The following is a 17727-nucleotide window of genomic DNA, read 5'->3' on the forward strand; positions in this document are numbered from 1 at the left end:
TTCTGTGTTATTTCTTTATTTTTAATAAACTAATAATGTATTTTTATCTCTAGAGGTACAGGTCTGTGAATTGCCAGGTTTACACATTTCACAGCACTCACATCATCATTTCTGTGTTCTTAAAACAAAACAAAACAAAACAAAAACCACATACATATAAAGAAAAAAAAACAACAATAGGCAATCTTCTGATTCCTTAAGATGATCCTTCTGTGCCATTTATTTTAAAGAAGAAAGAACAGCCTTACGGACAAATGCAACCACATACCCAGGAAAGCGTCAACTTTGAGAACTACTTCTACATCTTCAGCAATGAAAAGGATTAGCTGCTGAACAACTATGTCAGATATTCTTTTTTAAAACCAAAAAATGATGCTTAAAACACTATTCTCTGAATAGTACAAAATCCTAAACTCATTTAGCTGTTAACTAGACTTACCTTCTTATATTTTTATTAGGCATTTATTCTAATTTCATTAAAATGTAGGTATTATTCGCATTCTCTAAGGACTAAGTAAATACAAATACTAGTTAGAAATCACTGTTTATAAACTATTCATTAGAACAGGACATAATTTTCAATGGTGGTTAAAAACTCCCTCTTTTTAATATACAAATGTCAGTAAGTACATGATAAGATGTCCAATACTTTTCATCATGAGTGACTGTGATGAGAATACTTAAACACTAAACCAATTAAATCAAAATCATATCAAATGTACAGGATTGTGAAGTTTCAAATACCATACCAAGTGTTGGCAAGTGATACATTGCTGTTGGCAATGTAAAATAATACAACTAACTTTGGAAAAGAAAACGAAAAACAACCTCCTTTTTCTACACATTTTATATGCATTAAAAAAGATGAAAAAAAGTACAGGAGGGGTGCCTGGGTATCTCAGTTGGTTAAGTGTCTCTCTCTCTCTCTCTTTTATATTAAGCTTTATTTACTTATTTGAGAGAGAGAGAGAGCATTGCATGCACGCACAGGCCAGGGGAGGGACAAAAGGAAAGAATCTTCAAGTAGCCTCCACCTGAGTGCAGAGCCAAGGTAAGGCCTGATCTCACGACCCATAAGATCATGAGCTGAGCTGAAAGCAAGAGTCGGACGCTTAACAAACTGAGCCACCCAGGTGCTCCAAACGTCAGACTCCATCTCTGCTCAGGTCTTGATCTCCAGGTCGTGAGTTCAAGCCCTATGTTGGGCTCCATGCTGGTCATGGAGTCTATTTTAAAACAAAACCAGATTAAACAAACAACAACAACAACAACAAACAACCCCATGAAACTGACAAAAATGATCATGTCAGTGCAATTATGAAGAATACCTCTTTTCTTGATTTTCTTATGTTTTATAATTATAAAAATTAATGTTTTCCTTTGATTTTTAAATATAAAAACTACAGTATTGAGATTCTATAAAATCAAATACTGTTTTAAATGTTATGACTACAGGGGCGCTTGGGGGGCTCAGTGGGTTGAGCCTCTGCTTTCGGCTCAGGTCATGATCTCAGGGTCCTCTGCTCAGCAGGGAGCCTGCTTTCCCCTCTCTTTCAGCTGCCTCTTTGCCTATTTGTGATCTTTCTCTTTGTCAAATAAATAAAATCTTTAAAAAAAATAAATGTTATGACTACGTAAAAATTAATCACTTGTTAATTTGTAATACTGTCTAAAAAGAGACACTCTCTTGAAGGCAGAGAAAATGCTGAGTGATGAGAATCGCTGTAAGAACACTGACAGAGGTTCATTTGCTTGCTCATTTGGATATTTAAAATTTTAACATACACTAAGTCCTGTGGAAAATAAGATGAAGATCCATTTTTTTTCCCCTCTCAGAAATCCTCGTCTGAAGTAGGATTTTCTTTCTTTTTGAACTCATCGAAATTGAAATTCCAAAATCTGAGTATTTCACAAGTATCTCTGAAAAAATTTATTACTCATGTTTACTTTTAGAGCAAATAACCCCACCTTGCAGTGCTAATGAATGAGAAAACTTCCAACGTTCTTAACACTTTTGTTTTAAATGACCCCCAGAGATTTTCCACATTTGAGGATGGCCAACTGAACCATGCACCTATAGAATAATACCACATCAAAAGGCATAACTATTTTATTAAGTTTTTAATTCTAATTAACATACAGTGTAATACTAGTCTCAGGTATACAATATAGTAATTCAAAACTTCCCAACATCACCCTGTGCTCATCCCAACAAGTGCACTCCTTAATCCCCATCAAAGCGTGACTATTTTTACTTAGATGTCTTATGGTTTTGGTTTTATTTTATGTTTTAACTTAACACATTCAAAGCTGAACACAACCCCCCTTAATCATTTCAGTGCGCCCTCACTAGGCTTCGCTACCTTGGTAAATGGAATCATCACACACCCACCCCCCACCCCCGGTCGCTTTAGTCAAAAACATCAGTCTTTCTTGATTCTTTCCTCTTCTTCACTCTCATCTAATTCGTCACACCACTGTGTTAGTTCGAACACCAAAATGTGTTTCTAATCAGTACCATTATTAACATTCCATTTGGAATCCTGCAAGAGCCTCTTGACTGGCTTCTCTTCTTCTGATACTGCTCCCTCCTCCCAATATGGTCCATTTGTTACGAAAATGCCGCAGACTTGTAAAAACCCTTCCGTGGATCCCTCTGGGCTCACAGAGCTGAATGCCTCACATTGCCTGACCTGGCCAACGCTAACTTCTATCCGCTCGGCTCATCTCCTCTCATCCTCCCCCTGATCACTTCCTTCCAGTCAGTCACAACGGTCTTTTTACTACTTAAATACACCAAGCCCATTTTCCCCATAAGCTCTTTTAATAAATAAACAAACAAACAAATAAATAAATAAATGAATGAATGAATGAATAAAATTTACTTATTTATTTTTGAGAGAGAGAGAGAAAGCATAAGCAGGAGGGAAGGGTAGAGGGAGAAGCAGACTGTTTGCTGATCTGGGAGGCCAATGCAGGACTCGATCCCAGGACCCTGGGATCATGACCTGAGCTGAAGGCAGATGCTTAACCCACTGAGCCACCCAGATGCCCCTCCCCACAGGCTCTAGAACACACTGTTCTGTCTAGAATGCTATCTGATGAACTCCACACAGAGGTTCTCCTTGACCAACCAGTCCACAGTATTCTCTTTGGCCTACTCAGCAAGAAAGTGTATGATATTGTTTCCTAATGATATTGTTGAATAAATTTGGAATAATAAATAAATATTTTGGAACAATGGATATTCCAGGAAAATGAAAACAAATGTTAAAGTTCATAGCCACTTAAAATCAAGTAAAGTAGAAAAACCTATAGAGCTACAGTACCTTTTTTACCTTGGGTCAGTATCACTGTATCTTGCATCTTCTTGTACCTATTCAGGCACTGTCGAAGATCTTCTATTTTCCGATCCTATTAATAAAATAAATTGTCATCTTTAAACTATGACTTTAAACAGTAAAAGTAATTGCAACACAAAGAATAGGGAGACATGAATTATTTACATTATTCAAGGAATATTTCTAAACTTTAGTAAAACTGGTAATATCTACATTTTACCAGTTTTCCTACGTACATCAGAGATAGAGAAAAAGTACCTCTAAATTTAGAGATCCTATCCTTCAGCTGCCATCTTTAAAACAAAAACAAAACAAGGTAATAAGATACAAAACAAAAACAAAAACAAAACAAGAAAAAAATCAACTTTAATTATTCTCCTCTCCAACTTATGGGCAGGTCTTGAAAGAAAGATCTACTACACCTGTTGTCTTTACCTGCTGTCATCAATCACAATCTGGCCTTTCTCTTCTCAAAACACTCAGCCAAAGTTGTACCAATTAGTCATCAGAGTCATCAGAGACTTCATATTTACTAAAAATAAGAGAACTTTTCATCCTTTTTCTAATTTGACCTCTGATACTTGACTGACCCCACTCTTTCTGCCTTTTTCCTTCACTTTTCTTTCCACTCTTTCTTTTCTTCTATTTTGATTTCTTAATTCCTTGACCAGATAGATATTCTACTTTCACTATCTACCCAGCCCAGTCTATAAAATGTTAGTGCTTTAAGATTTTGTCCTTTATCCCCACTCTGGTGGATCCTAAAAAAATGGGCTCCCTAGCTCTTCTCTCACTGGTTTTGGGCCTGGCCATGTGACTTGCTTTGGTCAAAGAGATATCAACAAATGTGGTTAGGGTTTGCCCTCTCTCTCTGCTCCAGGGAACCTTCACTATGTGAAGAAGCACAGGCTAGTCTAATGGAAGACGAGATATCATTTGGAAAAGAGACATCCCAGATGGGCCCAATCTACGCAAGGATGTTAATCACTAGACATGTGAGTCACACCAGCCTAGACCATCCAGCCCCATCCCACCCACCAGCTAACTGCAGAGATCAACAAAGCCAGCCCAGACCAGGAGAACCCCCTAATCAACCATCAGAAGTATGAGAAATAATAAATGTGATTTGTCATGGAGCAAAAGCTAATTTACATATCAACTATAGCTTAGTCTCCGAAAATCTATAATTCTGTATTTTTCCTAAAATGGACTGGGTTCACTCCCTACCCCATCTATAATTATACATTAACCCTCAAATTTAGATTCATTTTCCAACTTTTTATGAGAAATCTCCTTTTAAAAGTCCCATGAGAACATGGAAGTGAATGTCTCTAAAATTAAGCTCATTATTTGCCCCTGGTACTTGAGCTTAGATTCCCTTAACTCTTTGAGGGCACTATCATTCACCTCGTTACTCAAACTAGAAACTTGTTCTCAAATCCCCCAAAAAAATTTACTTCAAGATTTTACTTATTTGAGACCAAAAGAGGGTGAGAGTGAGAGAGAAGCAGCAGGAGGAAGGGGCAGAGGGAGAGGGAGAAGCAGACTCCCACAGGGAACCTGATGTGGAGCTCAATCCCAGGACCCTGTGATCGTAACCTGACTGAAGGTAGGTGCTTAACCAACTGAGTCACCCAGGAGCCCTCAAATCCAAAATAATATTTTCAAAAATCCTGTCAACCTGTGTAAATGTCAGCTTCATATACCCCTCTACCTTATCTCATTCTGAACTTTCCCAACATGCACTGGGCTGTGCCAAGTGTGGGCTTTTGAGACATGTTTAGTTCATAGATACTCTCCTTAGAAGCTTTCGTTTTCCTGATAAACAACTCTTGCCTTTCCTCAGATTTTGCTCAAATGCGACCTCTTTGAAGCCTTGTGGAACTACTAAAAACTTATGTCAGCGTTGGTGCTCCTAAGGCAGTTTGAATGTCTAGTAAGCCCTCAGTCAACACTGGGAGATTTGTTTGTTATTGATGCTTTTTGAGAGAGAGAAATTAAGACTAAATGAATTTGTGATTACTTTTTTAAAAGTAAAAGCTATGGGGGCACCGAGGGGACTCAGTCAGTTATGCGTCTACCTTTGACTCAGGTAGTGATCCCAGAGTCCTGGGATTAAGCCCCATATCAAGCTCCCTGTTTGCTGTTTTTCTCTCAAATAAATAAAATCTAAAAAAAAAAAAAAAAAGTAAAAACTACATGGGCCCCTTGCTAATGACTTTCCTTTTTATTCCACAGTGGTAAAGACTAGCAAAAAGAAACCTAAATATAGGTGGGTGGAGAGGGCAATGAGTTTATTTCCTAATAAAGAGCAAATAAAGAGAATGAACGGCAAAAATATAGAGTAAAACAGAGAACACAAGAATTAGAGAAAGAAACAAGCTGAGACAAAAAGATCAAGGCAAAGTTCTTTGGCAGTTGCTTGTTTTTTTACTTCCTTTAAATGACTCTTTTCTTGGGAAAATGCCTCCTTGTTCTATTCATTGAGTAACATGAGGTGTAAGAGTAGTTCTGATGATGCGAGCTGAACCCGACTGCTGCTGTCCGCTGGGTATATGGCTGATCAGGTAGGCCATGAAAAAACACCTTGCTTTAGAGGACACTGTTTCCCTGCTCTCATCAGAATGAAATCAGTGAAGCAACAGGAAAGAAGACTCTGGAGTCCCTGGCATTTGGCCAACAAAGCTAAAAGACAGCCTAGGGCCATATTTTATTTCATGGTACTGATGCCTCTGTTCTCGTATCTCACCTCTCAGGAGAACAGAGACAATCCCTCATGTGAAAGAATCCAGGAGTGTGAAGAAAATGATATGAAGAAAATTAACCTCATCGGGAAGCTAACAGTTGTCAGGGACCACCCCTTTCAGAGTTCATGCGAGCCCAGAAAGGATGCACTATGGACTGTATCCTTTCTCTCATTTCCCACCTGAATATAAAGAAATGATCTCAGGGCTTGAACATTTTTCCAGATTCACAGGGAGGTGGGAGAGGGAGATCTCAGTGGACCCAGTGCTGCCGGTCACCACTCTACCCACACAGTCACAATGACAACTGCCATCACCGAGCGCAGGCACATGAAGGTAGAAAGGCAGAACGGCTGTCCCTCAACATCAGTAGTGTGTAGGGTTCTTCCAACCTGGCATATCTCAAGAAAACTCATGGAGTGATCAAAATGGTGGTACACACCCACATAAATACTTTAATTTCATCTAGATACCTTTTCTTCATTTGCTGCCATCAAAGATTCCATAGCCTTTTTCATTTTTTGCACTTCAATATCTGAAAATATCACAAGAACACGTCAGAAGTCAGTTTTGTTAAGGTGTGTGACAATAACAAAGGGCTGACTCTTCAGACTGAAGCGTTTTAATGAAATGTTTACCGTCCATATCCTCTTTTGGGGAAAATCTGAAAAATGAACACCTTCCATGTCGCCTGAATAGTTATCACTCCAGAAAGCAAACAATATGGGTCAGAGCTAACTACCCTCTCTCGAAGCAATAACAAAATCCTCACGAGAACACGGAAGGTGAAATTTCAGTGCTACAACTACGAAAACACAGCTTTTCAATTAAAAAATAAAAAGAAACAAGAAACCTAGAAAGCAGTGGGCGAAAGCGATGGACGGTGTACACAATGACATAAGCAGAGGACAGGATACTCAGTTTTAACCAAGATGGAGACATGAATGGTAAGAGCCTGATGGAATGTGGCATCTATAGCAGTCATGCTATGAAGTTGGTTGTAGGTTCCATACAGAAGGATAAGTACTTTGCTTCATCTATAAACATCATTTCTGACACTATTTTAAAAGGTAAATGTGATTTTCCTTAAAATTTGACAGTCAAATACAAAAGCACATTACTTTAATAATAAAAGAACCAATATTTTAAGATGAAATGTCAACCTAAAACGAAATCACAAATTTAAAAAATTCAAACAGAAAAAAAAATTGAGCTAAGGTTACCTGCTTCTGAGAAAAAAAAAAACAAACAAACTACTACTTAAGGTAAGTTTTAAAATGCATCATTCATCACTGATACAACACTTTCAATATGAAGGTATATTCTGTAGAAATTGCCCTTTTTTTTTTTTTTTTGATGCCCAATTCTCTGGGTGTAAGAATTCAACATCTGGAGGAAAGAGTCTATTAATTAATGATTTATCTCGATGATGCATTAGATAATCTGGGTTCTGTTAATCGGCCTGGGTACAATCTCTTGCCTAACACCAACAGGGTATGTTTAGTTCCTAATGTAGATCTCAGGGAAGAAGTGGGCTACAAAACCTTGAAAAGTAATTTTCTCCTCTGATACTCTGTCTCCTGAACTACAAAAAAAATTCTTCCTCCCCTCTGTTACTCTGGGTGTTCTGCTATACCCTGTGGAGCAAAAGGGCTGAATCGGGGGGGGGGGGATCAGCAAAATGACCTTTTACTCCTTGTTTTTACTGTTTGTTTATATACGCTCTATTTTGTGCACTCTGAAGAAATGGGGAGCTTATCGATGAAGCAACTTCACATCTTTGGTGAGATAAATGTTTTTAAAACACATGCAAAGAACAGTCCAAGTAGTACTTTTGGTGAATTTAAGGCTGATGGAAAGACACCAAAAACCTTACTTTTGTCTTTGAGCTTCTTTTTAAAATTTTCATCTGTGCAGGAAAACCCATCGAATTGGAAGTTAGTATATACATTACAACAATAAATATTTTAAAAGTACTATTATTTAGTCTTTTGCCTAAGATAAAGAAGCTAACCCTATAAAAACTGAATATTAAACACTATTTTGTGGCTTTAGGAATGGTACTGCAATGCATGATGCTCTGTGTAAGGTTAGAAAGAGAATATAATTCATCCAAAGACCTAGATTTGAGTTCCTACCTCTGTCACTTCTTCTCTGTGAACCCTGATTTCCTGGCATATTAAAGTTAGGTCTGTGGAATACAAGCAGTCCTTATACTCTACGGGGTGAAAACACCATTAGTGATGTTTGGTTGTAACATTTCCATTACGGGTCAGCACATGGCTTTCCTGAATGTGCCCAGCACTTGGCTTAGGACACATGAACCTCACCACTCAAATTCAATGACTCTGACATGGTCTACCTCCCGTTCAATGAGATGAGTCCACTGATCACGCAGTGAGATCTTATGCCAACATCAGATTGCTATGAAGTTTCTAAACATTGCTCCCGACTCTTATGTTTATCGGGCTGTGTGTTGGCGATAAGCAGTTCATAGACCAGTATCCGTCTTTGGGAACCACTACTCCAACACGTTCTCTAGCTCACAACATGATTCCATTTTATTCTTAAAACCCTAAAGACATGACCTATCTGTGAACATCCTTTAAAGACTACACAAATCTAGGGATGCCTGGCTGGTTCAGTCAGTATATAGTATGTGATTTTTGATCTCGGGGAGGTGAGTTCCAACCCCATGTTGAGTGTAGAGCTTCCTACAAAAAAATACAACGCCAGAATTCTATTATATGCCAAAATACACACGGGGGGGAAAAATCCTTCAATGGTTGATGAGTTAGCTTTCTGATCCATAGGGAATTACAACTACAGGGATATAAAGCCAGGGTATTCTAGAACCAAGAAAGACATTACAGGTAACCTAATTGAAGCCCTTCATTGTTCAGACAGTGAGGTTACCGATGCTCACATAAAAATGTACTAAAGCTACACTCAATGGAATTTTTAGTTTCAAGAGTCAGAAGTTGCTTTGTAGTTTGCATGCCACAGTGATTTATAATAGCAAAGAAAGGTTAAATCAAACCTAGTGTTGTCAGGTATTCTGTGCATTTATATTTCCAAATATAACATAAAAAACACATTTCATTCAAGTTATTTTCTATCACATATAACGTGTATTAAAAATGACAGTCCATACAATATTCAAGACAAACTTCCTCAGTTATGAGAAAAATTTTTGATAAATTCACACACGTTTTCAAAAAAGAGGATTATTTTTGCTTTCTAGCAGGTTGAGGGCTCAGTCCACCATAAGAAATTTTCCTTGATCTTCCAAAGATGCAAAGTCCTTTCCTCTCTTCTCTCAAAAGTGTAAGGAACGGTTTCTAAATCTCTTAGTTCATGCTGTTTCAAGTTCAGTTCAGAGGGAGATTAAACCTGGGACATGATAATGTTCCCTTTTAATGCTTTCTATCACTTCCTTGTACTGCCATCAGAACAAGAACTGTCTCAACAGAATTCACAACTTAGTAATGCATAATAAACACCGCATGAAGTACAGAGTTGCTCTCCTCCAGCTGCTGAAGAGGAAGCTACTAGATCCCCAGGCACAGGGAAGAGTTTCGGAGGAGGCCCTGCTGTCCTGGCCTCAGCTGGTTTCCGCTACCCTTCTCCTTTCTCTGAAAGGACTCACCACTGACACGGGGTTCTTTTGCAGGTGTGGGGAGGAAGGGAGGGCTGCACAGGGAGGTTTCTAAGAAAGTAAGAGAACAAATGTCAAATGTATGTGCCCACCTCGATCGAGAATTTCCACCCCTTCTCCTTTCATCTTGCACACCAGTTTTTCCTGTAGCCTTTTTACTTCAGATTCCTTCTCTTCCAGCTGTTCTTTTAAAGATGCCAGTTCATCCTACAAATGATAAGCTCGTTTTACAACAGGGAATTATGACTAAAGGAGAATATTCAGGGAGCATGTTAACTCTTAAGTCAATAATGAGTTTTTGGGAATGAAACAAAAAACGATAGGAATCTAGATGCAGACTTCAGAAACCAGACAGTGGCAAGAGGAAGCAGGAAGCAAGACAATTAATGAAGGTCAATGTCTAATAATTCTGGAATAAGTGTTTCAAGTTTCTGTGTGACCAAATTAAAACAAAATGCTTTAAAGTGTAATTAGGACCTGAGTAGCCCTAAGTTTTAAAGCTTATGTTATACAAACAAAAAAAAAACCCTCCCCCAGTTAATCAAGGATGATAATCAAATTAGACCCCGAGTGTCATAAAAGCAAAATAAAATGCAATTTGGAAAACATATATCAAGACTTGACTGAGATTCATTTAGTATTTCAAGATGGCATTCATGTTCCCTGAGCATAAACAAGGCAGAGCTTAATTGATGGGTAAGGTAGCAAGTGATGAACAATGTTAGCCAAATCATGGGACTAACTAATTCATCTTCATCACCAAAATAAAAGGACAGAGTCTCCCACAACAATGGAAAAAAGATTTAACAGATTTTAAATCCCCCCCTTCTGGTCTACTATGTAGCTATTAAAGATTCCAAGTCCAATATTCTATTTACTAATGTTAAATTTTCAGTTTAATTTTGGTGAAGAATTAGCTTTAGCAAACTGAAATTTTGCTGGCTGTATTTTAGCACAGAAAATAAAGCTCTGCAGTGCTAATAAGTGTATTTTTGTAACTGATAAACATTTTATTTTCAGTCTCTTAAGGTAGGTATTGTGTTTAGTACTATGAGAAGATCTCCAAAGAAGCAAGAAAGCTGGCCCTATACTTTTTACTTATGATAGGCATGGATCCCAAGTACAAGGAATTTTCAGTAGCACTGGCAAAAAGCTTCTTTACAGCAGTAATTTCAACTCACTGTCACGATACAGTTAACCTGTAAGAAAGTCCCAAAGGAAGAAGCAGTATGAGGCAAAGTGGATATTTTTTTCCAGGTGCATTTTTACAACTATTTTACCAAGCTTGGATCTCAGATACTCTAAGAGGATGAGATCAAATTTCTAAATGAATATTTTTATTTTGCCCATTTATTATTTTTCATTAATTATTTCATATGTTTCTGAAAACAACATCAGGGATCGCACTGGCCCTTCCATCAGCTTTTTTAAATGTATTTTTAAAAAAACAGATGACACACACACGATGAATGCACATGCTACTAAAAAACACTATCATGGCAAAACAGCGCAAGCCAGAAAGCAAACAGGCCCAGGACCCCATTACCCAAAGTCTACTACACCTTCAGTGACTCCCATTTTTGTTCCATCCGCTGCTTTTCATACTGCATCTGACCCACCTTGATTTTCATGCTAGAAAGTTTGGCCATTAAAGACTGGTAGAGAGACAGAGGTGTGAAAGAAACCACAGATAGAAAAGCACAAGCCTAAATATCCAAGAAAATAGTATCGGTTTATAAAGGAGGTTAGGTTAACTAACAGAAATAACAGGTTATGTTTCACTAGATTAGTTAAAGCCCCAATTTTTAAAAATTCAGAATAGTGGTGTTCAAATTCAAGAAAGTCTCCAGCTTGGGGGGAAATTTCATTCACTTGTAAGATAACTTCTTTATCATCTATTGAGTTGAGAACTTGTATTATGGATCATAGGTAAGTGAGTCAGGCTGTTTACAAATTTTTGCCATTGAGAAAGCTTACCTTGGTTGATTTCAGCTTTTTTTCATACTGAAGTCTTTCATTGTCCATTTCACTGACTCTTAGCCTCAAATCATTGATCTCTTGCATTAGCCCCTGTCAAAGAAGGAACAGTGAAACACATTAGGAAAGCAACAACACACCTATGTAGGCCAAAATAGCAGCTTGGAAACCTAGTCAGCAAGCCCCTGGGTTCAGGTTGTAGGAATTGGATCAGACAAATGGAAATAAATGTATCTCCCTGAGGCCCAAAGCATCTTTCTAGTTAAAACACTATTTTAAATTCTCCATGCATCTGGCCCACAATCATGAGATTATGGAAATCAAAGGTAATTCTTTAAAAATTAAATTCAAATAATTAACATATAATGTATCATTAGTTTCAGAGGTAGAGGTCAGTGATTCATTAGTCTTATATAACACCCAGTCTCTTCACATCACGTGCTCTCCTTAATGCCAGTCCCCTACCCCATCCCCCCACCCCCCACCCCTCCAGCAACCCTCAGTTTGTCTCCTAGCTTAAGAGTTAAAAGGTGACTTTCAATTTTGATTAACAAAGGTAGCCAATCGCATACATCAATCATCAGCTATTTCTGGACTAAAAATCACCATATAGATTCCGACTTTAAAAATTAACTAGAAAAATTTTCTTTAAGTAAAGCCATTACTTTTAGGGCCTTTTCAGTGATCTGTGGATTATTTATAAAAATATTTTTACAATTTCTTCCTTTGTCTAACAAAACTATAGATTGTTCATCAACCCAGTCTGGGAGAATGGAATGGAATTTAAATCCTTTTATTATTTTTTTTTGAAATGTAAACCTTTTAAACCAAGGATTCTCAGCTTGAGGGTGGATGAGGGCCCTGTAATTTACAAATAGATTGTCATAACATGAATGTTACATTTGGAACAGGAAAAAGAAAATAATCCTAAGGTTTTCATAATACAAATACAGCCAGAAGCTTTTCTCTTTCACATTAAAACAAAACAAAACAAAACAAAAACTAATTTGCTTGTAAAACTTGTCTAAGTGTTCTAAGAAACAGTAACATATTTTTGTCTAGAGCCCAGACAGTAGGAAAAGGGAATCAGAATGCCATACAATACCAACTTCAAATACTGTGGAAAGGATTTCTTTTTTGATTACAAACCATCAAGACTCCACCAATGGTTAACATTTTTTATTCCTCATTTTACAAGTCCTCTACTCCTGAGCCACAAAAAAACAGATGACAGAACTATACAAAAATGCCATAAAAAAGAAGCAATACCATAAGAAATAAAACTTTCTTACTAAACTTCTATGAGTAATGATTCACACATGGGGAGAGGGATGCCTTTCCTAAATTACTTAACAGTACTATATAATAATTAGGCATTAGTTATTATTATAATTATTTTTTCTTTTTTTTTTTTTTTTCCTAAAGAGGGGCTTAGAAGGAGAGACGTTTCAAGCAGACTCCCACTAAGCATGGAGTCCTAGGCAAGGCTCAATGAGATTCTGACCTGAGCCAAAATTCAAGTCAGAGGTTTAACTGACAGGGCCACCTAGGTGCCCCTAGTACAGTTGTTATTAGTACAGTACCTCAGTAAGGGAACAGCGGTTTCCTCCTTTCACGAATGAGGTCAGGAACTGTTTGACATCATTTAATAACATTTTAGCTGTGATTCCTTATCTACAGGTTCGGAATTAAAGTCTAAGGAAAAAGTCAGTTTCTCCCATTTATTTATCCCCCATTTTATTAATCATTCTTGCATACTAGAATTCTTAGTGACCTTCCTTCATCTCCTGGTCTTTTTAATATATATCTTGCCACTTTTTCATGGCTAGCAGCTTTGAATTCCTATTTGGTATTGTCTTATTTTAACTCTTCTTTTAGAAACAGTGACAACTTGCAAAAAGAAGTAACTAAAAAAACCACAATTATAAATTGAGATAATTTTTCTGTTAAAAAACAAACAAACAAACAAACAAACAAACCCTACCCAAATTTCCCTTCTGGCAACACTAAGTATGAATGTAAATCTCCAACCTGAAAGAAGTCCTGTTTTTCCACAGTCAGTCAAGCTGGAAAATCTGGAAATAGCTCAATATAAGACTTTAAAATAATGGAATTCAAATTATTTCCAATTCAGTTCTTTATAAAAAGAAAACCCCTGTTACTAGTCCCTTTTCCCTCTCCGAGAAACTTCAGGCTCCGCAGAAACGCAATTTCTGGCATCTGTACTCTTACCAGAAGGGGGCACTGTTGAATAGTGTTAAGCATCTCCTATCAGCCATTCCAGGCAAGTCTTCAAAATTCCAGGATTTCAAGACTTTTACCCTTAATCTTTCAGAAGTGCCTGTATTTCTTCCCCACTCCAATATTTTCTTAGAAATTAATCTCCAAATAATCTAAAATTCTAAGACAAAGTTAAGGAATTTTGGATTCATGAAACAGCCAGGGAAACTTTTGTTTGTTTTTAAAGGAGGCTCCAGACCCAATATGGGGCTTGAACTCATGACCCTGAAATCAAAAGAGTTGCACACTGTACTGACTGAGCCAGCCAGGCGCCCCCACCAAACATTTTATTAAGGGAACAAAAATAGGAAAGAGCATATTCAATTCGGTTTTAATTTTGAGGACTATTTTATTTGTTGTTATATGTAATGAGGTTGATCAGATTATAGTTTATAATCTCTAGATATGCATGTGGTATTTTACCAATAGTGTTAAATATCTTAGAAAAAAATCAAGGATTGAGTTTACTGAAAGTCTGATGACAGGATCACTTTGTTTATGATTGAAAATGCATGAGTAATGAGTAAAGGAAGGAAGCACCAGGAAAAAAAAAAAAAAAGTTTTATTAAAAAAATGCAGACACGGCACCTGGGTGGCTCAATCGCTTACATCTCTGACTTGATCTTCGGCTCAGGGTTATGGGATCGAGCCCCACGACAGGCTCCTCACTCAGCACAAAGTCTCTTGAGATTCTCCCTCACCTTCTCCCCCTGCTCACACGCTCTTTTTCTCTCAACTCAATAAAATCTTTTTTAAAAAAACGCAGACAAACTCAAGAGATGTGACTACTGCTCTGGAGTCTTACCAAAAAATCCTAACACATCCACTTCTATTTAGTCCCAATGCTTGGTTAACATCCCCGATCCAAATTAACCAGTCATGCAGGATGACTCCCCCTCAGCTTTATGGACACAAGGGAAAGGGCCAACTCTTGACCAGAACACTGCGACGTCTTTCCCTGCACCAGAGTAACCTCCATGGCACGCAGTCCATCTGTTGACTGAACTCTGTCATGTTATGCAGCAAGTGTGGAGTCAGGGAATGACAGAGAGGAAATAGAGGAAAATATCCAAATGGATTTTTTCAAGAAAGCACAAAAGGGACAATTTTAGAGAAACTGGATGACTTTCTCAGCTCTGTTCTAAGAGCCCCAGCCTCAATCAAGTGAGGAACATGCTCATATAGGTGACTGACAACTTTTGAAGATTGAACGTGAACTAAGTTGGGGATTTCCTTTTGCTGTTGAGGAAGTAACACATATGCCAAGACCTTCCATTACAGTTCCATTTTGGCAGAAAATTGAATTTGGAAAATAGCAATGGAGTAAATCTCACTAAAGCCAGTCTATGCGGGACTTGCCCACAGCTAGTAACATACCTAAGGGACCCCGTTATCATGATGGTACAGAGTTGGCTTCAAAGAAACGTGTGCAAAGAAAACAGAGGGGGAAGAATACTTAAATGAGTTCTCCTCTCCGCTTCTTGGGACGCAGTTTCTAATGCAGTATGACAACTTTCCATACTCCAACCGAGGAAACAAAAGAGAGAGAAAGGAAGAGATTCCCTGGGAGATAAGGGAGTCCTGCAGATCTTCAAATTTTTTCCAAATAAACAGATTTCAAACGGATATGCTCTCTTTTCCCAACAACAAATAATAAGCAAATAAAAGACCCAGATTAACAATAAAACAGCCCAAAGAACAAAACATGTTTAACCACAAAAATGGGTACTTCAAGTTGTAGAATCTATCCCAAATTTCACAAAAGTATACTGAGCTTTATTTAATTGGTATGATTTATGTGTGGAAGAGACCAAAAGTAGAAGGCCAAACTGAATAAACTCTAAAAATCTGATTTTTATGATTATATAATAAAAGCATGTTCTCTGTACATATTTTCAAACTTACTTATTATATAGAAAACAATCAGTACAACTTAAAAATGGCTATTAGTAAAGTGATACACTTAAACCCATTATTTCCATAATGAAGAAAACCACTACGGATGGACAGGAGGACGGACAGGAGGACAGACAGGCAGACGAACAGAGAGAAGCTCCAAATGCCACAAAGTGAAAAGTTCTTTCTAAAGACTAATGAAAGGATTAAAATTTCATATCAAAAGTCTCACAATTTAAAAAAAGGTATGAACAACAAAAAGTCTCACAATAAATACTGCCATGAGCATTTAGTGATTAAAAAGTCAATGTAAAAAAAGCCAATGTAATTAAAGATTATTCCTAAAAAGGAGCACGGATGAACGAGAGCACCTAGCAATTAACTACCTCCCCCTCACGCCTACAAGGAATTTCAACTTGCTCTGGAAATATGTGTATGACATATACAGACGCACACGCATATGTATGTTAAGGGGGAGGGTATCACTTACCTCCGTGTCTCTGAACCTGTCTTCATAATCCAATCTATCCTTCTCCACAGCGGTCAGTTTAAGCTTCAAGTTAGATATTTCAGCCATCAGATCCAACTTCTGAGTTTCTAGGGATGTCCTACTCAGAAGCTCCTATTGGAATTTAAGAGATACACTCAAAACTTGTTTTATTACAAATCACCACATATGATTGTGTCTTACCCTGCAAAGCAGTAACTATCAAGTCGGGAATGTGGTAAAGATTAATCACTAAACAGATAAAATTTGAAAATATTATCTGCTTCTGTGAACCTTCATGGAGCAGAACTAAGTGTGCGCTTACTTCCTGGGGAGACGTACATGCTCTAGATATGCAGAAATCTTAACTGCTTCAAAGCCTGATGAGAACACTGATGCTGACAGGGTCGCTCTGTGTTAGGCACTGTTCTGATGTGGTTCGATCCTCAAAACAACTTTCTAAAGCAGAAACTCCTACTAAAGATAACTCAGGAATTATCTGTGTTCAACAAATGAGGAAGGTGAGGAACAGAGAGGCTGAAAACCTGCCAAAGGTCATACAGCAAGGATGTGGCAGAGCAAGGACTCAAACTGAAACAGTCTCCCTCCAGTACGTACCCTACCCGCTATATTATAGGCCCTCTCGTCTACGAGCACTGTGTGTGTGTGTGTGTGTGTGTGTGTGTGGTGTATTACAAGTTTGGGTTTGTTTTCTTTTCCCCAGTAAAAGTCACATATGGTACGTATCTTTTTCTTAATCATAAAATATATGCTCATATCTGGGGGTTAGGAAACCATATGCAAATTTAAAGAAGAACATTAAAACTACCTATAATCCTATCAGTATTTCATTCCAGATTCAAATTACATGAACGCTTCCTATGTTATGCATGTGTTTTGAGACCCTGTTACCCTCGGTTTTTGCTTAAAATATGCCAGTCTCGGTGAATCATGAACTTCAATGCTGCGTCCGAGGGGACACAACAAACAAGTGCAGAACTTCAAACAGGCGAGCAAGAAAACCCCACCTCAGTGACGGCTTCTGAACATACCTGCTGCAGCATTTCCTCTGTGGCATTCAGCTTCTCCCGGTGCTCTTCAAGACAAAATTCCAAATCTCGAATCTTCTCCCCCTGAGCATCCACCTGGTCTGTTAACACACTTACCTGTATATAGAGCAAAATACTGCAATAGATTAGGAAGGATTTGGGTCCCACTACAAACTTTATTTCTCTAAATAGAGCAAAAACTGGAATGATGTCACTATCCATTTGTTGTAAGGGGGAAAAAAAAAAACTGTCAATAAGACAGCAGTCCTTTACAATCCTATCTAAGTGATGCTTC

At 37.8% G+C, this 17727-nt stretch overlaps 1 protein-coding gene across 13 annotated transcripts in view; it reads right to left on the reverse strand.

Annotated features, from left to right (window-relative positions):
• The window catches only part of LOC309868543 (liprin-beta-1), a 177295-nt gene that overhangs the window by 24531 nt on the left and 135037 nt on the right, over positions 1–17727 (reverse strand). For 7 of the 13 annotated variants that reach the window (XM_082738497.1, XM_082738495.1, XM_082738496.1 and 4 more), the window contains 6 exons: positions 17436–17549; positions 16387–16518; positions 11721–11813; positions 9836–9950; positions 6559–6620; positions 3330–3414 (listed from right to left, as the gene is read on the reverse strand). In XM_082738497.1, coding sequence (XP_082594623.1) covers positions 3330–3414; positions 6559–6620; positions 9836–9950; positions 11721–11813; positions 16387–16518; positions 17436–17549 — 601 coding nt within the window. Of the gene's footprint in view, positions 1–3329; positions 3415–6558; positions 6621–7961; positions 7995–9835; positions 9951–11720; positions 11814–16386; positions 16519–17435; positions 17550–17727 lie in introns of all 13 variants that reach the window. The other 6 variants (XM_082738494.1, XM_082738499.1, XM_082738490.1 and 3 more) reach the window with 2 other exon arrangements.

Source organism: Mustela nivalis (assembly GCF_964662115.1).
Source record: "Mustela nivalis genome assembly, chromosome: 7".
Classification (NCBI taxonomy): domain Eukaryota; kingdom Metazoa; phylum Chordata; class Mammalia; order Carnivora; family Mustelidae; genus Mustela; species Mustela nivalis.